We start from the raw sequence: 24230 nt of genomic DNA, 5'->3' as shown, positions 1-24230 counted from the left end.
TTCCTGCCCTCTCTAGAAGACGATTTATTCGCCATCCATGGTCTGGTCAAGCGAGACCAAGTGACCAGCATGGCCATTCTTTGCAGAAGGACTGTCCATCTCATCTTGCTGAACTCAGGAATGACCATTTTTAGGCCAAGGAAGTCTGTGTAGAAGTGATATGTGCAAGAACTTCGTAGTTCAGGGTTCAGGATCCTCTTCCTCTGCCGCCAGACGACCCAGGGTCAATACGGCCTGGAGATCTGAGAGGGTGGAATAAAGACTGTGGGTGAAAAATAAGCCTTTGCTGTGTAAGCCACCAAAATCTGGGAGCAACGTGTTACCTGAGCAAAACCTCGTCTGAAAGACTGACACGCATGGTAGCTCCGTATGCGTGCTGGTCCCAGCCTCAGCTCTGAAGGCCGGTCGTCCCAGCAACTGGCGGCACCACATCGCCTCCGGGAAATGTGGGCGTCTTGGTCCTCAGTTTTCCTGTCTATATTACTTCTTGGGAATTTTACTAAGGCTAAAGTGAGATAAATATCTTGACGATAATTTAAATTAGAAATTTAAAAATCAAGATTCCCAGGCGGCTTTCTGTGCACAGAGGTTTGGGGGCTTTTCTACCTGAATCACAGCGGACCTGCAATGCTACATTCGCTTCAGGAGCACAACACGGTGACTCCGTAACTCCGCGCATTAAGCTGCGCTCACCTCACCGGAGGTGCGTTACCATCTGTCACCAGCGACACCGTCACAGTATCTTTGGCTACATTCCCCTGCTGCACAGCTCGTTCCCGTGACCTCGCTGCTCTGAACTGGTCCGCACCTCTTCAACTCCTTTACCTTTTGCCCATCCCCCACTCTTCCCCTCTGGCAACCACCAAGTTCTTCTCTGTATTCACAACTCTGGTCTTCTGTTTGTTCATTTGTCTTGTTTTTTAGAGTCCACGTAAATGAAACCATTTGGTCTTTGTCTTTCTCCAACTTATTTCACTTAGCATAATACATTCTAGGTCCATCCATATTGTCACTAATAGTAAGATCTCACTCTTTTTTATGGCTGAAATGGCTGAAATATATATGTGTGTGTGTGTCTGTGTATGTGTATGTATGTGTAATACACACACACATGCATATGCCGCAATATCCTTTACCTACCCATTTACCGGTGGACACTTGGGTTGTTCCCATACCTTGGCTACTGCAAATAATGCATGCTGCAATAAACGTAAGGGTAGATACATCTTTTCAAATTACTGTATTTGTTTTCTCTGGGTAGATACCCAGTGGTGGAATTACTAGATCATGTAGCGTTTCTATTTTTAACTCTTTGAGGGACATCCATACTGTTTTCCATAGTTGCACCAATTTATATTCCTGCCAACAGTGCACAAAGGTTCCTTTTTCTCCACATCCTCGCCAGCACTTGTTATTTCTTGCTCCAATACTAGCCATTTGGAGAGCGGTAAAGTATACTTCATTGTGGTTTCGATTTGCATTTCCTTATGGTTAGTGATGCTGAGTATCTTTTAATGTGTCTGTGGGCCATCTGCAGGTCGTCTTTGAAAAGTATCTTTTGAGGTCCTCTGCCTATTTTTTAATTGGGTTTTTGGGGGGTTTTTTGGTTTTGTTTTGTTGTTGAGTTGTGTAAGTTCTTCATATATTTTGGACATTAGCCACGTATCAGCTTTTTAATTTACAAGTATCTTCTGCCATTCAGGAGGCTGCCTTTTAGCTTTGTTGATGGTTTCCTTTGCTATACAGAAAATTTTTATTTTGGTGTAGCCCCAACAGTTTACTTTTACTTTTGCTTGCTTTGCCTCAAGAGACATATCTAAAACACTGCCGCTAAGGCCAATGTCCAAGAGATTACTTGCTTGTTTTCTTTAAAGAGTTTTATGGTTTCAGGTCTCACATTTAGGTCCTTAATCCATTTTGAATTTTTGTGTGTATAGTGTAAGGAAGTGGTCCAATTTCATTCTTTCACAAGTAGCTGTCACTATTTATTGAGAAGACTGCCTTTTCCCCATTGTATATTCTTGCCTCCTTTGTCGTAGATTAACCAGCCACACAAGTGTGGGTTTTTATCCTGTTCTCTATCCTGTTCCATTGATCTGTGTCAGTACCAGAATGTCTTAATTACCATAACTTTGTAGTGTATCTTGAAATCTGGGATTGTGATACCTCCAGCTTTGTAAGCACAAAGGCTGCCCTGGCTATTCACGGTATTTTTAAATTCCATACAACTTTTAGGATTATTTGTTCTAGCAGTACCTGGGTGGCTTAGTCCTTAAGTGGCTGCCTTCCACTCAGTTCGTGATCGCAGGGTCCTGGGATCAAGCCCCCTGTTGGGCTCCCTGCTCAGTGGGAAGCCGGCTTCTCCCTCTCCCACGCCCCCAGCTGTCTTCCCAATCACTGTGTCTCTCTCTCTGTCAAATAAATAAACAAAATCTTAAAGAAAAAAAAAAAGCAATTTTTGGTTCTAGTTCTGTGAAAAATACTACTGGTATCTTGACAGGGATTGCCCTGAATCTACACAACAGGCTGCTTTGCGTGGTGTGGATGTTCTGACAATACTCGTTCTTCCCATCCATGAGCATGGTCTATATTTCCATTTGTGTGCTCTTCAATTTCTTTCATCTTTTAAAAAAATTAAAAAATCAAGATGGTGGGCAGACTTTCCATGCACAGAGGGCTTCGGTTAAGCCTCTTTCTTTCAACAGCAGGTCTGAGTAATTTAAAGGGCACCCTTAATGAGACCCACAAAATTTATACTGACGTGAAACGATACACAAAGGGAAGAAGGGAATGAAAAAGGTGTTAAGTCTCAAGAAAACCCTGGCTTTTAACAGACTTGTTTCCTACTTTCACAGAATCCGAAGGGTTTTTAATTTTCTTTATGAGAACACTGACTGACACCTGCCGTCCAAGGTTGGAGGAGTCCTGCCATTTCCTACCCTTTAGGACTCAGTTGCTTCAATGTTTAAGAAAATAAGAATTTGTAGTTGTACATCGAGGAAGGCCTCAATATAGAAGGCCAGAGAGGAAGAGCTATGCTGGGGATGTTGTCACCGGACCCCCTCCTCTCTGGGTGCTGCCTCAGTCTTCACTCCCTCTACTCTTAAGGGCTCAATTTGGTCCTGAAAGGAATCAACTCCACTATGCTTTCTCATTTCCTCTATTCTACTGAACCCTAAAGAATTCATCCTCTACAGACTTTCAAGGTCTTCTACCAACCAATTCCAAGAATCTCGAGATATCCTAAGTTGGGGCACAGGCTGCATAGGATACAAAATATGCTGAAAACCGTGTAGAAAATACACAGGTCTTCACAACGCACTGCATGATCTGGTCTCCCCCCTCCTGCCTAGAGTCCCCTCTATGCATTCTCCCTACCCTACCCTGATGTCACAGCCGGATTTCCTGAAGAAGCTCCACCTCCCACCCGAGCTAGGCCGGTGCTAGTCCCTCGGGGCGGCACCTTTCCCACCTCGCCTTCCTTACTCATCCTTTTCCTTCCTCGGTCGACCTACCGCTTACTCATCCTTCCAAGAAATCTGAAGAGCGCAGCACGGATGGCGTCTCGATACCCAACATCATAAGGTCAGCGCCCACGAAGAGGAACTATGAGAAACGTCTCTGATGAAGATGAATTAGGAAGCTAAGAATAATGGCAAATGTGCTCAGGTTGTTGAGGACTGTTTTGTTTTTTTAAATTTCTAAGCTACCTGTATTATTGTGATTCTACTTCACTTCTGTAAAAAAAAAGTTGTGAAATCACAAATTCATCCCAAAGTCATGTTAATTATCAAAACAAACAGGTACACTTTATTTTTTTGCAGACAGAATTCCCTTAGAATTAATTCTCACTCAAGAATGGAGTTTGACATCACTTAGAATTTTATCAACATTCCCAGAGGCTGAGCGTCACGGGCGCATGTGTGCAACTACCCCTACAGAATGTCTTCCCAAGTAGTTTTCAGCTGAAGCTATGAAGGCCCAAAACCAAATTTGTTCTTAACAGTAGCATTTTTACATCCATTCAATCGAAGAGTCTCTTACAACTTTCGGGGCCTATTCATTTGCAGGGAGTAGAAACCGTAGTGGGTTCTGCGTGTCACCCATGTACATGGGATGTCCATCTTCACACGCGTCCAACTTCTTCAGGATAAAAGGTGCAGCTCACAGCAGGGCCACACGGAGGAGGAAGCTCACTGGGCGGAGAGCACATTCCTCACACATCTTCCCTTTCATCTCAGGGTCCAGCTTCAGCACAAGAGCGTTTGCTGCAAACATCTCAGCTTTGCTTCTCCAGCCTCCAGCCTCCAGCTGCCAGCTCTGCTCTTCTCAGAGGCCTACACCTTATGTTATATATATTTTTATCACAGCTTTTAAAATGCAGGAAAAAAAAAAAAGGAGTGGGGCATGAACAAAGCTTCTTCTTGTTGGGGACCGAAGACATTCTTTTTGGAGCATGAAGCCTCTCCAACCTCTTCGCCTCAGCCTGCCGCCTCCCTCAGCACAGCACCCTCGGTCCCACATGGGCACAGTTCGGCAGGTGGACAGGACGCATCCACACAGGCCAGCTCCCTCAACCCTTTGACTTGAACAAGGCACTCACACTCACTGGCACAGATCCTAAGAAAGACAGTTCCAATGCCTTGGGGTTCCAGTCACATGACAGTACAGACTCCTGATTTCTACCTCAGACCAGGCCTATGATGATGCAAATTTGACTTCCCATCATCCAGGCTTCGTTTTTAGAAGCCTGTCTCCATCACCATAGCCCAGGTTGTCTGTCTGTTTTACACTGGTTGCGTTGATGGGCTGTCGGCAGGTCTGTGTGGGTCAGGGGTGGTACTGTTTAGTTGAAGAGAGTTTTCTATCAATCTGGGTTTTAAAAACAGCAACAACAACAAAGGGGGTATCAATTAAATCGTAAAGTAGGTCTAGTGGGGGAACAGGATAGAAGCTTTAGATCTTTTGGGTCTTTGCTTAAATAATGGTTCTGCTTCACTGACCCCCGTTGAGACAGGTCTAACTAGTACTATGAAAGAGAATTTTCAATGAATTATAAAATCCAGCAACAGCCCCTACCCACCCCACCCCCATTCAAGTTTAAGGTCCTATAAGGAGAAACACGGGCATAGAAAGCTCTGACTGTAGCCTGCCCCAGAGAGACTATAAACCCAAAGATCATTATCAGCTGTGGCATCATCGGTGGCTATAAACACTGGTCTTCAAAGTAGGACATCCAAATCATTCATTCCTTTGTCTGGACACAGACACAGCGTGGCCCCTTTGAAAGCACTAAGCATCTGTTTCCTACATTGTATGAGTGTCCAAACACACAGGGTCTACCAGGCACACAGTTTGGTTTCTAAGTGGCAGTTTATATGAGACAGGTTATGCTTACCTGTGTAAATCTCACACAGTCGATGAAAATACACTAACAATCTAGGAGCTCTTATATCAGGATGGTGGAAATGGGTAGTTTCATTCTTTTAATCATTTGCATGGGTCTATTCTTCATTGTCTAAACATATCATTTTTTTAAAAAAGATTTTATTTATTTACTTGACAGAGATCACAAGCCAGCAGAGAGGCAGGCAGAAAGAGGGGTGAAGCAGGCTCCCTGCTGAGCAGAGAGCCCCATGTGGGGCTTGATCCCAGGACCCTGAGATCATGACCTGAGCCAAAGGCAGGGGCTTCACCCACTGAGCCACCCAGGCACCCCTAAACATAATCATTTTTAAAGAAGGGGTTCTTTTTGTTGTTTGTTGTTGTTGTTATTTTGTTTTGTTTTTGACAGAGATCACAAGTAGGCAGAGAGGCAGGCAGAGGGGGGAGGGGAAGCAGGCTTCCTGCTGAGCTGACAGCCCGAAGTGGGACTCAATCCCAGGATTTTGAGATCATGACCTAAGCCGAAGGCAGAGGCTTTAACCCACTGAGCCACCCAGGCGCCCCTTTTAAAGAAGGTATTTTAAAAGATTAAAAAAACTACAGCTTTCAAAATGTTTAAGGAAAGATCACTGTACATCAAGCACTTCCTCCATTCCTTAATAACTGCTTATACAGACTCAATGTGTATCATTTTTAACATTTACTAAAGAGTTTTAATTTTTAAAAATGTCTCCCTAGATGACAGCCTCCCCTCTGGACATTTCTCAGCTACATTCATCTTTCTCCAGGTAGAAAAGAGCCAGAGCCCTCCACATGGGGGGCTACAACCTCAAGATGTAATTGGCAATTTTATAACAAGGGAAAATAACATTTCCTGGTCAGTCCCACCCTCCTGCTGAAAACAGACCGTATCTTCAGGAACTGTCCATGATTCCCGGACGAGATCTTTACCTGCATTTTAGCTGTTGACTCAGCAAGAGGCACAAAATTTCCTTTCTCCCTAAATGGCTTCCATACTCCACTGAAGTTCATCACTTTAATACACGTAGATACTAAATCTCTCAGAAAAATAAATGCTCTGGGTAAAAAGAGAATTTCTCTCTTGTCCACTCCTGTAACCCTGGCTCCTGGTACAGTACCTGGCATGCAGGAGGAGCTCAATTAATAGTTTTACATCAGTGAACGAATGAACTTGGCTTTCCTTTTTTTTTTTTTTTTTTTTTTTTTGAGGGGCTTTCCATTTCTTTTGGCTCAACAGATAAAAGAACAATTAAACATATTTCTTGAAGGATATCATGGAAACACTTCACCACCAGAAAAGTTTAAATACATACCTTCTATTAGGGATAAAGTAAGAAAATTTTCTCCATTTAAAAAGGGTGAACCGAATAACCTCTTTTTTTTTTTTTCAAGATTGTATTTATTTGACAGAGAGAGAGAGAGAGAGATCACAAGTAGGCAGAGAGAGACTGGATCGGCTACATAAAGCCTGATTCCCAGGTACAGCAAATTACCATGCTCTGTTTAAAATAAAGGTAATAGCTGCCCTGGGACTTGGGTGCAAAAATACTAACTCATCCAAAATGTGGACACATCCCTCAGGGAGAAATGCTCTTGCTGTTCATGAGTTACATCCTGGGGACAGCAGATGTGCTTCAGGGTCGCCTGAGAGTCAAGTACCAAGAGCATCCACGAGAAAATGGAGAAGCTATGGGTGGAGATTAGAACAGAAATAAACAGTATCACACCAAATTCTCAAAAACCTAAATTCTCAAAAACCTAAATTCTCTGAAGCCTCTGTGTTTTCCAGCCAACAAACACACTTAAGAAACATCTGAATTGAGCCTTAAGGCTTAAATGGTCATAACTGAATATAACCACTTCATAAGACAGAAAATACTGCATCTGACATATAAGAACTTTTCTCTAGTAAAATCTCTTATTTACCTAGAAGGTCACACTAAGACATTCAAGTTCAAGAAAACCTAAATTGAGAGCAAATTAATCGAATTGAACCTTCCTGCAATCTGGATGGGAGAGGCAGTTTGCAGGGCAAGGAAGTTGTTCATAAACAACTTCAAGGGGGGAAAAAAGGCTAATTCTAAAGGAGTAACTACGGAAACTCCAAACCAATTTTAGAGTGATTCTCTTTTCTCAACACACCCTTCCATTTGTTCAAATCGGAGAACAGATAAAGGATAGGAGGGGCAGGGAATTCTAGGATGAAGGATGTAGTGTTGATCCTTGGATCTGGGTTTGGAGAAATATTCTGCGTTCATCCGGGCTGTCTTGAAGACATACTAAAGGCACTTATGACAAGAACTGAATGAACAAAGTGAAACAATTCAACAATTCCTTGGAAATGTATGAAAAGACTTTTCAGCTCTGTAGAGTCAATCGATCACTCATACCACAACTTGGTCCAAAAAGAGTCTTCTGGTTTTTTGTTTGTTTGTTTAAAGATTTTATTTATTTATTTGACAGACAGAGATCACAAGTAGGCAGAGAGGCAGGCAGAGAGAAAGGGGAAGCAGGCTCCCTGCTCAGCAGAGAACCCGATGTGCGACTTGATCCCAGGACCCTGGGATCATGACCTGAGCTAAAGGCAGAGGCTTAACCCACTGAGCCACCCAGGCGCCCAAGTCTTCTGTTTTTAAACTGTAATTTAATCTTAATTCCAGTGACAACAGGGAATGTGCAGAGAAAGCAGTTACCTCCTCTGTACATATACACTTTTTTAAAAAAAATCTCCCCTATTATTTGAGTGAGAGAGGCCTTTCACAAGAATTCTGTGGGATTAAGCTCACATCTGGCTGGCAGACCTGGTGCTGGATATGATTATGGCCACACAACTAAATCTTAAATCCACACACTGTTCCCATTTAACTGACATATATGAACTAACTAATTTATAGAAAATGTGCAGCAAATTATTTCTTCCACCTCCCCCAAGCCTCAAGAATGCACCAGCAAAAGGTGTTAGGGAACACTACCCCCCACCTCGCAAATCTGCATTCCCAGACGCTCTCCAATGATCTCAAGTAGATATTGTTATTTTAGTTATTGGAAACTGTGCCCTGGAAGTAAGTATAGTGTGGAGACCGGGAAGAGGGGTGGGAATAATTCAGTCAGATAAACTTGGCCTTTCTGGACCTCAATTTCCTCGCCCGCAAAAATAAAGAAATCAGCACAGTCTGTAAATTCCGTCAGGAACGATCCACGACCACTATGAAGAGCACAACTTGTGCGTAGGAGGAAACCTAAATTCTCAAGCGTGGGTCACTGAATGTGCGAGTACAAAACGCCGGAAAGACCCACAGTTACGCTTCGGGGAACGTCTCCGAAAACACCCCGGCAGCGGCAGCGGCAGCGGCAGCGGAGCCGCCGACCCGCGTTGGAGCGCGCGCGCACAGGGTCCCCGCGAACGTCCCCGGGCGGGGGCGACAAAAAGCGCCGCGTCTGAGACGACTCGGGAGCCGAGGCCCTCGTGGGGCTTCAGAGCCCCCAGGATCCCCGCGCGACTTCCGCGCGTCACCACGAGGCCCCTCAAGCCACCACCTGCGGCCACACACTTGTGGCAAGAGACGAGAAGCGGAAAGGGGACGCGAGGGCGGGAAACACCTCGCTCGAGGCGCTCCCGACACCAGCGGGAGAAAGTGGACTTTGAACACGACAAAGAAATGGGTGAAGAGAGGGGACTCCGCCGCCCCCACCCCGCTCGGCTCCTCTCCACGAAAAGGACCGGCCGCCGCCGCCCCTTCCCCCTCCCTGCCTCGGGGACCGGACGCGCAGCCGGGGCTGAGCCCGCACCCGCCAAGCCCGGCTCCGAGTCGCCACGGAGTTGCGCAGCCCAGCCGCGGGGACTGGCGGCGGGAGCGTCCCCTCGGTCCCTCCGGCGCTGCGAGCCTCGGGGCACCGGCGCCCCACGCGCCCGCCCTGCCGGCTCCCCGCGCTCCCGCCTCCTCGCTCCGCCGCCCCCGGGCTCCCACCGGGCCGACAAGGGCGCCTTGTGCAAACTTTGTGTGCGCGCCCGGGGCTTTTGTCCACATCCTGGGCAGGGCCGGGGCGGCCGGGTGCGTGCCTGGGGGGCCCGAGGCCTCACCACGCACCGGGGAAGCCACCGCGGAAATCCCACCCTTTTCTCCCGGAGCCGCTTCCAGCGCCGCGTGACAGCGCGCCCGGGCGAGCCGCTCCCGGGACCGGCGGCCCCTCGGCGCGGGAGCCCGGAGGAAACCGCGTCTCGGCGCGCGTCTCGCCGGTCACGAGAGAAAAGGTGCGCGCGGAGCGGGAGGCAGGAGCAGCGCGGCTCCGGGGAGCCCTCCGAAGGGAGGCGGGGAGGGGTCCTTCCTCCCGCTCGGCTCCGGACCCGGGCGCGCCGGGCGGCACGCGGTGGCACCGCGGAGGAGACACCGCCGGGCCCCTGCCCTCCGCCCCGCTCCGGACCCGCGCGCGGTCCCGCGCACACGCCCACAGCCGCCGCCGCCGCCCGGAGCCCCCGCCCCGGCCCCCCACTCCCCGCCCGCGCCCGCCCGAACGCGGGGACCACCCGGCGCCGGAGGAGCGGCGGGCACGGGGAGCGCGGCCCCAGCACTCACAGACGGTCTCCCCACGGCCACGGCCATCGCGGCGGCGGCTGCGGCTCCGGCTGCGCCCGGTGCTCCCCGCCGACGCCGGCGGCTGCTGCTGCTCGGGCTCCGGCCGCGCCCTCCCCCGCGCCTCGCTCGCGGCTGCGCTCTGGCTGCTCCGGCTCCCGCTCGCCGCGGCCGCTCTGCTCCCCCGCCGCCGCCCCGCCCGCTTTATGGGAGCAACATGGCCACCCGCCCGGAAGGGACCATCTGCTCCCGCGGCAGGGGTGCGAGTCCGCGCGCCGGGCTGAGGGACGGAGGGCGACGCGCGCGCCCGCCGCTGGGGTCCGCCGGCTCCGGCCGCTGGACTCGCCCCTCGCCAAAGCCGGGGCCCCCGGACCGCCGTCCGCGCTGCCGCCGACCCTCCCCCAGCCCGGACTCCGGCCGCCACCCCCCGGGCCACCACGTGCCGGAGTCCGAGTGCAATCCCGGGCGCGGAGGTCCCAGCCCCGGGTCCCGCCACGCGCTTCCCGCCGCGGACGGCCGGAGAGGCTGCGAGAGGGGAAGGGGCCGCGGGGCGCGGCGGGGCCGCGGGGACATCACCTCGCGTAAAACTGGCCCCGGGCTTCCCCCGAGGAGCCGGTTTGGAAGGCGGCGGCCCCCGGGGTGGGGGCGACGGAGGCGGGGCTGGGCACCCTCAGGGGGCAAGCGCGGCCTCCACTGTTCTCTCGCGGGGCGAGGCCGCCGGGCGGGCGGCTGCCAGCTGTCGCCGAGACGTGCCGGCGGGCGGGGGGTCGCGAGGCAGAGGCCGATCGCGGCCGGCCCGAGAGCGAGGAAAGGCCGCCCCGCGCCGCTGTCGGCCGCCGGGAGCGCGGGGCCGCGGCCTGCGCGGCAGCGAGAGCTCGCGGGTCGCACGTGGGGGCTCGGCCGGCCTGACCGCGGGACACGGACCCGCCGACGCCGAGGCGCGCGGCCCGGACTGCGGCTGGGGGCGCGGCGACGGCGCGGGGCGGCTGCGGGCGCGCGTGGGGCCGAAGAGCCCCCCGCGGGGGGAAGGGCCCTCGCCGAGAGGTTGGGGCTCGCGGCTGCCTGTGTGGCGAGCGCAGGGCAGGGCCTGGCGCGTGCTGGGCGGCGAGCGGGGCCGGGAGGTGCTGCGGGTGCCCGCGGCCCGTCGTGGAGCGGAGGCGGCGGCCCACGGGGACGAGGTGACTGAGGACAGCCCGGGGCCGGGCGTGCGGAAGCCGCGGGACGGAGCGCGGGACAGTGTGCCGAGGCGGTGAAGCGCCGCCATCAGCCCCGCGAGGACGCCCCCAGGGAAAACCTGGGCCTGGTGAATCGCGGGACAGACGGGCGCCCCTCGGGATGCCGGCGCCTGGGAGTCTGACCCGAGCCGAGCGGCCAGTTCCCCGGGCCTGCGCCTGCCTCTGTCCCCGGGGGCGCCGAACCCGAACGCGCAGCCTCGGAGGCCGAGTGGGCTCCGCGCAGGACCCGGCTGGTGCGACCGGCTGGTGCGAAGCGGGGCCTGGGTCGCCCGGGAGGCGGGGAGGGGTCAAGGCCGGATCCCCCGCGCAGGGATGAGACTGCCATGGAGAAGGACGAGGGTCTCTGAACGGGGACTGGCGGTGGTGGGCGGGCTCGGGCTTGCGCGCGCGAACCTCGTCGGGGTCCGCCAGTGTCCGCGCCCCACCCGGACTCGGACCTTGTGAGGACGAGGCCCAGCCTGGGTGTCGCGACTCCGCAGGCTCCGTGTCCAATTAAGATTGCCCCGTGGACGCGTGATGGGCAGAGGGAAGGGGAAGGCAGGGACGCTGCGGTCTGCGGCTCCCCGTATAGGGCCATTTTGTTCCTTCTTCCTCGGAGGGGACGAGACTGCGTCCGCCCGGGGACCGGAGGTCTCAGGCGAGCCGGGAGGTTCCTCACGTGGCCAGCGGAATGAAAGGGCGATTGCAATCAGCTCTCCATTCTGTGTTATACTGACCAGACCCGATGGCGGGACTTAATTTTTTTGTTTTTATTTACGTCTCTGGTTTATAAATGTTTATGTTGAAAACCTCGGATTAGGTTAGAAGAATGTGAACTCCCTGCCTTTGTGGGTAGGTCAATCACAAAAGCCTAAGGTGACTTACTCCAACATCTCATCTGTTGGAGGTAAACCCTTTTAGGACAAAAGCATCAAATTTTACCCCACATGGGCCTAAAGTTTTTCACTGACAAGAAGCGATGCCTTAAATTCCCTCCTCCTCGTTTTTTGTTTGTTTTGGCAGGTAGGCAGAAATATATTCAATGAAAATACAGTTTAATTACTGTTGGCCAAGGAAGGCTAGTTCAGAATATCATTTCTCATTATGAAGCTGTTTATCATTCTACAACCAGACTGCCTAGATTGGAAAATCCTGGCTTTCGGTGTGCCTGGGTGGCTCAGTGGGTTAAGCATCTGCCTCCTGCTCAGGTCATGATCCCAGCCTCCCAGGATTGAGCCCCTTTTCCCCCCATCCTGCTCCTTGCTTAGTGGGGAGCTTGCTTTCCCCTCTGCCTGTGCTCCCTCCCCTGCTTGTGCTATCCTTCTGTCAAATAAACACACAAAAATTTAAAAGCAAAAATTCTTTTAAAAGCAAAAATTATCTAAGCCTGCAAGAAAGTGCCAGTCCTTGCGCTACTCTTTAATACATGCTTTTTGAAAATCTGATCTTGTTAAGAAACACCCTGTGGAATGACGTGGTCCCTGGAATATGAGGACTTGGCCTCCGGCCACTCCCTTTGGCAGCCAGCCCTGGAGTGGGGTCAGTCCCCTGATTCTGGCCCCTCTACTTATCAGGAATTCCTTTCTCCCGGTCGCCTGTCATTGTGATGCCAGTTACTTCTCTTTGTGAGCCTAGAAAAATTAGAAGACCCTCTGACTACTGGATACTGCCACTGGAGAGAGAAAGAAACACACACAGACACCTGCATATTCTGACAGCAGAGTATCGTCTTCAGTCTCAACCTATTGGCTAGCTACTGGACATGTTGCTCCCATTATGTTTCCACCAGCTGAATAATTCTGTTGCATGGGGTTACTCTGCACCTGCATCTCTCATTTGTAAACTTACTCCTTTTGGATGAGGTAAATCACTTTATTAAATTATTAAATCCTTTAATCACTTCAATCATAAGTTCCTTGCAACTTCATCTGCCAGTATTTGTTGGATTGTGTTAATTTCCTTCTGTTAATTTTTCCCAGTTCAATTTGTTTTCCCACTCTCCCTTTCCAACCTGACTTCAAAAGTCACGAACACTATGTTGCAAGTTTCTTCCTGTTTCATTTAGTCCACCCCATTAACAGAAGTGGATAGTGGTTGGTTGGTATGATAAATTGTAGCAGGTTATGCTTCATGCCTCATCATTATACTCTTTAAGGAGGACAAAAGAATCATCCACTGCAAGACTGCCTTCTTACTTATCCATAGTGAAAAACGTGAGCTTGGGAATCAGAACAATTGGGTTCATGCTTCTGCGCTGCCCAATATCATAAGCTATATACACTGGTTTGGGTACAGGCTATTTCTATAACAGAAACACCCCCAAAACTCAGTGACTGAGAAAGGTGTTTATTTCTCTCATGAAAAGTCCAGGAGGTGGTGAGCAGACCAGAGGCCGGGCAGCTATGCTTCTTGAGCTCACCCAGGAGTCCACATTACATGCTGCTACCTTGTCGCTCCATCAATTTCTGGTTATTACATCATCTACTCTGATTAAAGCTGACTTATAACACCACATCCATAGTCTTGCCCATGGAAAAGAGGAAGAGGAAATTGGAAGGAAACAATTTCCTTTTAAGGAAGTGACCTGGACATAGGACACATCACCTCTGCTCACAATCCATTGCAAAAACTCAGTCACATAAATGTACTCAGCTATAGGAGAAACTAGGATATGTACTCCCTCTTTTTTCTTTTCTTTCTTTCTTTCTTTCTTTTTTTTTTTTTCTTGTAATCTCTTAAATGGCACCAAATGCCATGCCCAACACTAAAACTTGGGTAGATGACCCTAGAACAGGAAGAAATGAAAAATGGATACTGGGAGGAAATCAGTAATATATTTATATGGTTTTTTAAAAAGTATAAAATTGTATAGAATGAAGTCTCCACTCTATTTCCCATCTGTCCAATCCCCGTCCCTTTCCCTGAAAGATAAATTTAATTTACTAGTGTCTGGTATATCTTTCCTTGGTTTTCTAAAGCAGCTTCAAGCAAATGTATATATTTTAATTTCCTACCCTATCCCATGTTTCACATAAAAGAAAAACCACGTGTATCATCATGCACCTTGTTTTGTTTAACATTATACTTTGTACATCCTTTTACACGAGTGACTAGTTATATTCCTCATTCTTTTATACTGTTGCCTAGTACTTTCAAGGATGTATCATCATCTATTTAAACAGTCCTATTGATAAATTCAGGGTTGTTTCTAATCTTTTACCATTACAAACAATGCTGAGATAATAACCTTGTGCTTGTCATTTTGAACATGAGAAAGCCTATCTGTAAGACAATATTTCTAGATTAGACAATCATATGATATTGAGCCAGTCTTTTGATCTCATTGAGCTCCATTTTCTTATAAAATGAAGCTCATATTTACTTCAAAGATAGGGTCATTATGATAAATAAATATAAAGTTATTGTAAAACAGGATCAAAATCATAAAACAGATACATTTATCAAAATATGCACAAGCTTCGTACTCTTACATATCACTGCTGCAAGAAATTGAAGGAAACCAGAATTGAGAGATATACCATGTTCATGAATTAGATGACTCAATATTTTAAGATGTAATTCTCCCCAAATTAATCTATACCTTCAGTGTAATTTCAGCTGAAATCCAGGGAGCTTTTGTAATAGAAACTGACAACCTGATTCTAAAATTTATACAGAAACACAAAAGACCAACCATAGCTAAAATAATTTTGAAAAGAACAAAGTTGGAAAACTTAAACTACTTTATTTCAAGGCTTACTAAAAAGCTACAGTTATCAAGACATTGTTGAATTGGCCAATGTAGTCACATAGTTCTTTGAAGGAGCACAGAAAATCCAAATATAGATCCACACATGTATAGTCAATTGGTTTTTGATGAAGATGACAAGATAATTCCATAGAAAAGGATAGTCTTTTCAAGAAATCACACCAGAACCATTAGATGTCCATATAGATACAAAGAATCTCAACCCTCATTTTACTTAAACACAAATCTTGAATCCAAATGGATTATAAACCTAAATATTAACACTAAAATTAACACTTAAAAGTGCCTGGCTGGCTCAGTCGGTGGAGCAGGCAACTCTTAATATTGGGGTTGTGAGTTTGAGCCCTATGTTGGGCATAGCAATTACTTAAGTTGGGGGGTGGGGTGGGGCAGCAGTAACACTTCTAGAGGAAATCATAGGAAAATCTTAATAACTTTGGATTAGGCAAAGATTTCTTAGGACATAGAAAGTATTAACCAATTGAACATCACCCAAATTCAAACTTTTGCTCCTCCAAAGACACCATTAAGAAAATGCAAGCCAAGGGTGCCTGGGTGGCTCAGTGGGTTAAATCCTCTGCCTTCAGCTCATGTCATGATCCCAGAGTCCTGGGTTCGAGCCCTGCATTGGACTCTCTTCTGGGCGGGTGGGGGGGAGCTGCTTCTCTCTCTCTCTGCCTGCCTCTCTGCCTACTTGTGATCTCTGTCAAATAAATAAATAAAATCTTAAAAAAAATACGCAAGCCACAGACTGGAAAAAAATATCTGCAATTCTTGCAAAGAAGTTTTCTTAATGGGCAAAAATATGTGAATACACACATCATAAAAGAAGATATGTGTTTGGCCAAATGTGCATGAAATGACACTCATCATTGTCTTTAGGGAAATGCAAATTAGACCACAATTGTATAGCACCTATTAGATTGCTGATAATCAGAAAAACTGGCAATACTAAATGTTAGGGTGGATGTGTTGTACCTGGAACTCCAACGCATTGTTAGAATAGAAGATATACAACCTCTTTAGAAAGAGCAGGTCTCTTTCTCTAGAAGTCATCTCATACCATTAAACTTCTGTTTAGAGGTACTGAATGCTTACCCCGTCAGGCACCATGCAAGGTGTTCTGCATGCATATCTTATTTAATCATCACAATAGCTCTCTGATATCTCCCTGTTTTACTGATGAGTATAGTGAAGCACAGAGACATTGAGAATATTGTAGTGTCCAGTCATCCTGGTGACAGCAGTGAGAAGCAGAGGCAGGATTCCAGTTCAGGCTCGTTAGACTCCATGATCCACGTCCTCCATCATCATGCTGCGTCTCTCCTTCGCACTGACAACATTCTTAATGCCTTTACTTAGCAAGAATAACTTCCATTATTAAAACACTAACACACGCGTTATCATTTGAAGGTGAATCTTTACATGTGAAGAGACCTAATCAAGCAGACCTTATCTGATTCTCACTGAGTGTATGTTTAGCACAACACGAACACAGGAGGCACTCAACATACATGTGCTATCACTGTTGCTGTCCTGTTATATTACTTTGACCCCTGGGATCCTCTTCCTTCCTGCTTCCACTATCATACTGACACCCACGGTCCACTGACTCCATTTAACACTCAGGCCTCAGTCTAGCCAAAAACTCCCCTATTTCCCCCTTGGCCCAATAGAAATTGTCTAGAACTTTAAAAAAAAAAAAAAAAAAGTTGAATGCTCCTGAAGTGCAAAAGGCAAAGAAGGAAAGTGACTAATTAGGACAGAAACCATCTGGCTTACGAAATATAGTTCTTACCGTTTATCAAACATTTACCAATAATGTACTACACAAAAAAGCAAAATGTAAGAGTGTGTATACTATGCTATGCTACCATTTCTCTAAAAAGAGACTAGAAATAGAGGGTTTCTAAAAATGAACATGCATAAAATATCTTTAGAAGGATGCACAGGAAACTGGCCCTAGTGCTTGCCTCTGTGAAAGGGCATGAGGAGCAGATGTGGCCAAGGTCATAAACCCTGGGTGACTCAACCATATCCATTTTATTCAAATGCATTTGGAAAACTGACTTTTTCTCCAGGGAGGAGATTGGTATATACATGGTTCCGTGCTTCTGACAGTGACCTGTTATGGGTGACCCAATTATGTCTAACGAAGTGAAAGAAGTTTGCTGGAAGCTTCTCAGGTTTATGCTTTCTCACTCTTATGAGAAATTCATTGCAGGTCAGCGTTTCTCTTTCCTGTTGGATACAAACAAGGAAGCATGAGGTCCAAGTGTTTTCATTTTACAACTATGAAAGAAATTCAGCCTTAGGCTACAGCCCACGGACTAGAGAGCAGAGTAAAAAGACAGGCGAAATCTGGGTCCTTAGCCGTACTGTTAAGGGGCTCTGCTACTTGCCGCTGAAAACAATTAAAGCAGATAGAGACATTTTTCCTTTTATACACTTGCTGTATTTTGCTTTTTTAATCATGGGCACACACAACTGTTTTAAAGGATTTTGACAGATCCTTGTGTTCCAGGAATTGGAAAATAGAGAGCATTCAAGAAAAATTCCCTTTAATCTTGAGAATTTTTTTCTCAAGATGTATTTTTTTTCTTTTTTTCAAGATTTTATCTTGAAAAATCTCTACACCCAACATGGGGCTCAAACCTACGACCCTGAGATCAAGAGCTGCCAGCTTCACCCACAGAGCCAGCAGCCAAGTGCCCCTTAAGATGTAATTTCTTAAGTGACTTGTTTCCTGTGGATTTACCCTTTACAGAGTTAAAACAGTTTGAAGTAAATGAAGTTGACATATTTACATGTCAAAAAAGGCAAATATTGGCAATTTCACAGTATAAATTATTAACTAGAGGTTCACACAGAAGAAATTACATGCCTATGAGTACCAAGGGCATCATCAGTAACCCCTGCCAATGCCCCAAATATTCTGGCCATCAATGAACTTTCTCCTTGGGTTTTCCCCAGTTGCTGGCAATTTGCGTCACTTCTACTCCTCCACTACGAAACTGACGAGAACGTTGGGAGCCCTGCGGATCAGATCTCTATACATTTATGCCATCTACTCCCGTTTTTTGTTTTTTCTGGTGCCTGACATTTATTTCCTCTAGCAGCTACTCCATGCTTCTAACTCACAGAGAAAACCAAATATTCCCAGCAGAAGGGCTTTTATACGCCCTGATGCACAACTGGGCACATGTATCTGTGGCCCTCGGCAGCCCTCCTCTTTTCCAACGACGCTGCTCTCAAACCCTATCCTCTCAATGGTCTGGTGTTGGAGCAGAAGACAAAAAGATGCTAATATATTATGATATCACATCTTGGTTAGCTATTACTGTATAACAAATTATCCCAAAATGTACTGACTTATCCCATGGTTTCTGTGGGTCAGGAAATCCGAAGCAGCCTGTCTGGGTGATTCTGGGCTCAGGGTCTCCTGCAGTCACCGTGCTGAGGCCGCCGTCCTCTGAAGGTTCCGCAGGGTAAGGGATCTGCTTCCAAGGCAGCCCGCTCCGGTGTGGGCAAACTGGCACCGCTGTAGGTCAGAGGACACGGTTCTTCACCACGTACACGTCACCACAGGGCTGACTGGGTGTCCTTATGACATACATGGCAACTGACCTTCCCAAAATGAAGTGATGCAAAACAGAGAAAAGGGCAAGTCATGAGATCTTTTATGACCTGGCTTTCGAAACTCACACTGATCATTTCCACAATGTTCTACGGATGATGGAGTTATCTCCATTCGGTGTCAGAGGTGACGACACAGGGCTGTGAGTGGCAGTAAGCCAGACACCTGGGTGGCTCAGTGGGCTAAGCTTGAGCTCTCTCTTTTTCTCTCCAACAAAATAAATAAATAAAATACTAAAAAAAAAAAAAAAAAAAAAAAGAATCAAGACTCACTAGCGACCATCCTGAAAATGGACTACTATGCATAACTATTATTTTCTCCATTTACAGATGAAAAAACTGCTGCCAGTAGAGTATATTTATGGGATATGTCAAATCTCTGGGTATCCCATATCTGCGGGATATGTTAAGGAAGTGGCGGAGACTGATGGGAAGCCACAACAATGTCACTCTTCAATCTCTGCCTTTCTGCTGTCATCCTGCTTCCAGTGTGACAGCATACTCTCCTGGAATGACTTTGAATTGTTGTATCATTGTTACATTTTAAAAAATTTTTTGGTAACAGCCGTATGTTGTAATTTTTCATTTTTATTACAAGGCTATGCATGTGGCAGACATTCCATAGTTATTTATTCATTCACCCAATAAATTAATTTCTAAAAATGGAAGAGCTAGCACCCTTACAAAGGTTTGATGTGGCTACTGTGCATGCCTAATTGATATTCTAGTTTCAGTGGGAGCAAGTTGTATTAATATTAATATTAATAATAATAATAATAAAGGGAGCTAGAAGAGTGGTTGGGCATGTATCGAACTGGGCTAGCAGAAATAAAGAGGCCAAGTCTGTTTATTCTTTTTAGAGTTAATCCCAGACTGGATCTGATCTCTCTCTCTCTCTCTGATCCTTATCAACATCCTTCCCAGTCAGATGAAACCAGCTAATCAGAAAGAGATTGAATTTAAATGTGTAATAAACTCTTTCTCTGGTCTTCTGCAACAGCAGGGTTTATATTTGTGACTGGATTAAAAACTTTTTTTAACTTTTGTTTAGATAAATTATGTACAGGTGAACATTCGTGTGTTTATTATTTATATTTAAGAGTATTAGAATATTTTCCCCTAGATTTTATTTATTTGAGAGAGAGAGAGTGCATGAGAGAGAGAGAGAGAGAGAGCATGAGTGGGGGGAAGGGCAGAGAGGGAGCAGCAGACTCCGGGCTGAGCAGGGAGTCCGAAATGGGGCTCAAACCCAGGATCACGGGATCATGAGCTGAGCCAAGGGCAGACGCTTAATGGACTGAGCCACCCAGGAGCCCCTAGATTTCATTTTTACAAGTAACTCTGGGGTCAACAGCCTACCACATACACCTTTCACTACTTATTTAAATACTTTCTTAGAATAAATTCCTGGAGGTGGGACTGGTGGATATGGTAGGGACTTGAGAAAAATCCTCATCCCTGGCTACCTCTCTCTAACTGCGCTCAGTGCTTTGCAATAACTCCCTTCACATTTCAGAAGTGTTGCACAAATAGCATTTTTTTTGTTTTATTTTTTATGTAAGCAGAGTTGACACCCAGTGTTCCATGAGTTTTGGGTGTTTAACATAGTCATTCCACTTCTCGTACAGTGGACTCCGTTCACTGTGAAGTCACCAGCGGTGACCAGCTGTCAGCACAAAGACGCTTTACTTCTGTGGGTTACAATGTATAACGATGGTGAGGTAAAAATATATCCATGGGTCATATTTTTTGTGGCTTTTGTCTTTAGCTCAAGCAAAAGAAACACTAGCAAAAGTGAGCAAAACCAATATTGATTACAAGGACCTGGGGTAGCTCACCCAGAATGGTAGCTCACCCAGTGAACAGTCAGGCCTCACAGAACCATCTCTTTTGGCATCACCAATGGAGGGTTTTAGCTCCATTTTCCAACTCTCCATCACTCTGCTTGAAACTCGAATGCCCATGTAAAAAGTCTGGTTGGCCTGTTTGAGATTGTGTGCCCATCCCTTGTGTCAGTCTGTACATGTTCACGTGAATCCCACCAAAATCCCAAAGCACAGACATATTTAGCCCCTAAAAGAAAGATGGAAACAGTCTGGGTTAAGGGCTGCTGCACAGGCAAGAGCAACAATGAGTCCTATCAGGGCGCTCTTCATATCAGAATGTAGGCATGAAATATCTCCTGTAAGTTCATGCCCACAAACTTCTTTACGTGGTAACAGAGAAGGCATTAAGTAAGTATGTCTCAATATTTAAGCAGAAGTTGGGGATCCAGTCAAGGCTCAGAGGGAAATTATTTCTAATATTAAGTAAAATTCTTCTGTTAAATGAGGAGACTCACGATGAGCAGATAGTGAGCTGCGAGCAGATACTAAAATGGAGTTTGGGATGCAAGATGTTTATGAGAGATAAAACTTGTAAAAAAAAGTAGGATGAAGGAGGATTGGGCACAGGGAGAATCTGAACCATAATACAGACCCAACAAAGCAGGGAGTTCTAGAACAAATACTAAAGAGTTAGCCAACCCAGGGAGGAGTTCTAGAGCAAATACCAGTCATCAGAATTGTCCTTCTGTGGGCAGAGACGGCCATGCCTTCACGCCCACCTTGCTCTGGCACTAGATGGGCTGCTTCTGGAAGCTGTGACCTTGTAAAAGGCACCTCTCTACAGTTGGCGCAGACTCTGAAGAAGCTGCTGGTTTGCTAACTGCACTCCCAGTGGCGCGAAAGCAAATCCTTCCTTGAAAGGGATCCGTGTTATGCATTTGTTTACCACAAGCCACGGGTCCTTTTAATTCTTTCCCAGTTGCAAAGCTATTTTTTCACTGGCTATCATTTTGTTTTTAATAAGCATTCTATTAAAAATGTTTTTATGTTTATGGAAAAATTATAGAGGGTATCCCTCATATAACCCGTAGTTCATCTTCCCTATTATTAACATCTTATCTGAGTATGGTACACTTGTTACAATTAATGGACCTATACTGATACATTATTATTATTAGCTTAAATCCGTAATTTACTCAGACTTCCTTCAGTGGATAATTCAGATTAGCTAATGTCTTTTTCCCACTCCAGGATATTTGGTTGTCACGTCTTCTCAGGCTTCCCTGGGCTGTGACAGTGTCTCAAACTTTCTTTGCTTTTGATGACCTTAACAGCTTAGAGGAGTACTGGTCAAGCACCTTTCAGGTGGAATTTGTTTGATACTTTCCTCAAGCTTAGACTAAGGTTAGGCAGGAGCCTGTGGCAGGAAGATGAAAGAGGTAAATGCCGTTCTAATTACATCATGCGGTGTGGAAACTTGACAAACACTACCTCAGCCGGGTGACTGAGGTCAGTATCAACAGTGAGTCATGTTGACAGCCCGGTATGCTTCACGGGCAGTGAGGAGAAGACACTGGGACCTCTCAGTTAGCTACTCTGTCCCTCTAACACACCCCATCACTGGTTTTGGTTTTTAGGTATGTTTAGTTTTGTTGGTTTTTGTTTGTTTGTTCTAGCACTTTCTTACTTTCCGGCACTATAAAATACTTCAAGCTTACCTTGTATATTCCCTTCTCCAGTCCTAGAATCTGCCATTTCTCTAATAGGCTCTGGTTCCTTTTTTTTGGAAACTGCTTTTAGAAACTGAGATCTGGCACTAGGTGTGCTCATTGCTAATTGGGGTGCGGTTGGTTCGAGGCCCTCTTAGCTATCAGAGTAAGGAAATATGTGTACACATGCTCTCAACTAATCATCACAGCAGTTCTGGAATGGGATTCCCAAAGTAAGACCTGAGACTAGAAATTGTGTGCAAATAGACTATTTGGGAGGTGATCTCGGGAAGCACAAAGCAGAGAGTGGGAGAAGGGAGACAGGTACGCCGGACCAGCCAGCGCAGGGCTGACTAATGAGCTGGTTACCACTGCGGGGAACAGGGGCTCCAACTAGTTGGAGACACACTGAGGAACTCGTTAATGTGTCCCACACTGCCCTACTGAGAGTCGGGAAGCGTCTGTCTCTCACTGGCAGAGGTTTGCACCGGGGGACATGAACTCCCTGTACTTCTGGGCTGTGCAAGGTCCTGCGCCTCAGAAAAAGCCCAGGGGCAGTGAAGGAGATGGAGGCAGGCCCAGACGCGGGCAGCGGACAGGGCCTGGGAGCTGTCCCGCGCCGTGGCCGTGGGCTGAGGGCAATGGGCCATGGCATCAACAGTGTCTGTTACCGCATTATTAACCCGACTTAGAGTGAATAAGCTGGAATTCAGAAAGGTTACCCGCCCGAGGTTACCTTGCAAGTTAGGGGCAGATCAGGGAATCCATTCCGTGTGATAACAGTCCCACGCCCGGCACTACTCCTAGAGCCCGCGAACGCTGTAGGCACACCCTGAAGATTACGGAGCTCATCACAGAAATCTGGAGCCAAGAAGTACAGCAGAGATCGCGGAGTCTGTTCCCCAGGAATCAGGAAAGCTACACAATCTTAGAAGTCTCGAGATTATGGAGCTGGCTGGTTTCAGGGCAGGACCTAGAACCAACACCTTGGATTTCCATACAGTGTGCTCCTTCCACGACGACGCACAGCTCTTTTTGTCAATGTATTTAGCTCATTAAGAAAATAAAAAGATGCATATGTATTTCTATCACGAATATAATACATATTACCTTTGAAAGTTAAAATGACAGAACACCCTCATTTCTTCTAAAGAGTATCATGAGCCCTGCTTCGAAGAATCTTAAAAGATGACGACATACTTGATTATTTCCGCTTGCCTAACACTTTCTCCTATGAAGTAACTTCCTAAATAAAAGAAGCTGAAATTAAATTAGCAATTAAAAATAAATGAACTACTTACCTGTCACAGTCTCTAGGAACCACTTTGGATGAGCTCAAGTGTTATTCAATTAGCAAACTAAAAGTGATCTCCATAATTTTATTCATGTTCACCATTTCCTCAAGGTGCTATGAACAGAGACTCCTATAGTTTTAAAATATTAGGAAAGTAATAGAAGATGATTTCTCTAGTCCAAAGGCAACCTATACAGACCCATCATAAGACTGTAACTGCAATCTTTTAAAATGAGAAAAAAATAGGACACCTGGGTGGCTCAGTGGGTTAAGCCTCTGCCTTCGGCTCAGGTCGTGATCTCAGGGTCCTGGGATCGAGCTCTACGTGGCGATCCCTGCTCAGCAAGGAGCCTGCTTCTCCCTCTGCCTGTCGCCCCCGTTTATATGCTCGTGCTCTCTCTTTCTCCCTCACTCCCTCTCTGCCTCACTTATTCTCTGGTGAATAAATACATAAGAATTTTTAAAAAATAAAATAAAATGAGAAAAAATGTCATACCACTTTTATCGTGATTTGAGGAACTAATTCAATGAAGTAAATATTCTCATTTTGAAATAACAAGAAAACCACTGTTTGTGTCCAGGGGGGAGACAAACATTTCATTAAAATTTTTACTTATGAATTAATGCCGTGTGTGGAGATTCTGATTAAGATCAGTTACACATATGATGATTCCTCGTAAAACCGACCCTGTGTTCACACATATTGACCAGCTATCTTCTGCCCTGTTTCTACAGTGACTATTTTGAAAAGTCCTCTCATTATTTATATTCATTTTATAAATATTTAATTTACATGATGCCTCGT

General features: G+C 46.6%; 1 protein-coding gene and 1 long non-coding RNA gene across 11 annotated transcripts in view; both read right to left on the bottom strand.

Moving 5' to 3' along the window:
• SEPTIN11 (septin 11) overlaps positions 1-10089 on the bottom strand; it is an 88460-nt gene extending 78371 nt beyond the window's left edge. For all 10 annotated transcript variants that reach the window (XM_059385479.1, XM_059385502.1, XM_059385523.1 and 7 more), the window contains exon 1: positions 9981-10089. In XM_059385479.1, coding sequence (XP_059241462.1) covers positions 9981-10007 — 27 coding nt within the window. In that variant the 5' untranslated portion in view covers positions 10008-10089. The remainder of the gene's footprint in view (positions 1-9980) is intronic.
• A 4833-nt stretch (positions 10090-14922) lies between these two features.
• LOC132007327 (uncharacterized) lies at positions 14923-23001 on the bottom strand. The gene is made up of 3 exons (XR_009401307.1): positions 22868-23001; positions 18333-18587; positions 14923-17201 (listed from the first exon to the last, which is right to left on the bottom strand). It is a non-coding gene; the product is annotated as an uncharacterized LOC132007327 (long non-coding RNA).
• Positions 23002-24230: the final 1229 nt, after the last annotated feature.

The sequence above is a fragment of the Mustela nigripes genome, chromosome 1 (assembly GCF_022355385.1).
Source record: "Mustela nigripes isolate SB6536 chromosome 1, MUSNIG.SB6536, whole genome shotgun sequence".
NCBI lineage: Eukaryota > Metazoa > Chordata > Mammalia > Carnivora > Mustelidae > Mustela > Mustela nigripes.
The sequence above is the reverse complement of the archived record's forward strand: the minus strand, read 5'-3'. Positions and strand labels throughout refer to the sequence as shown.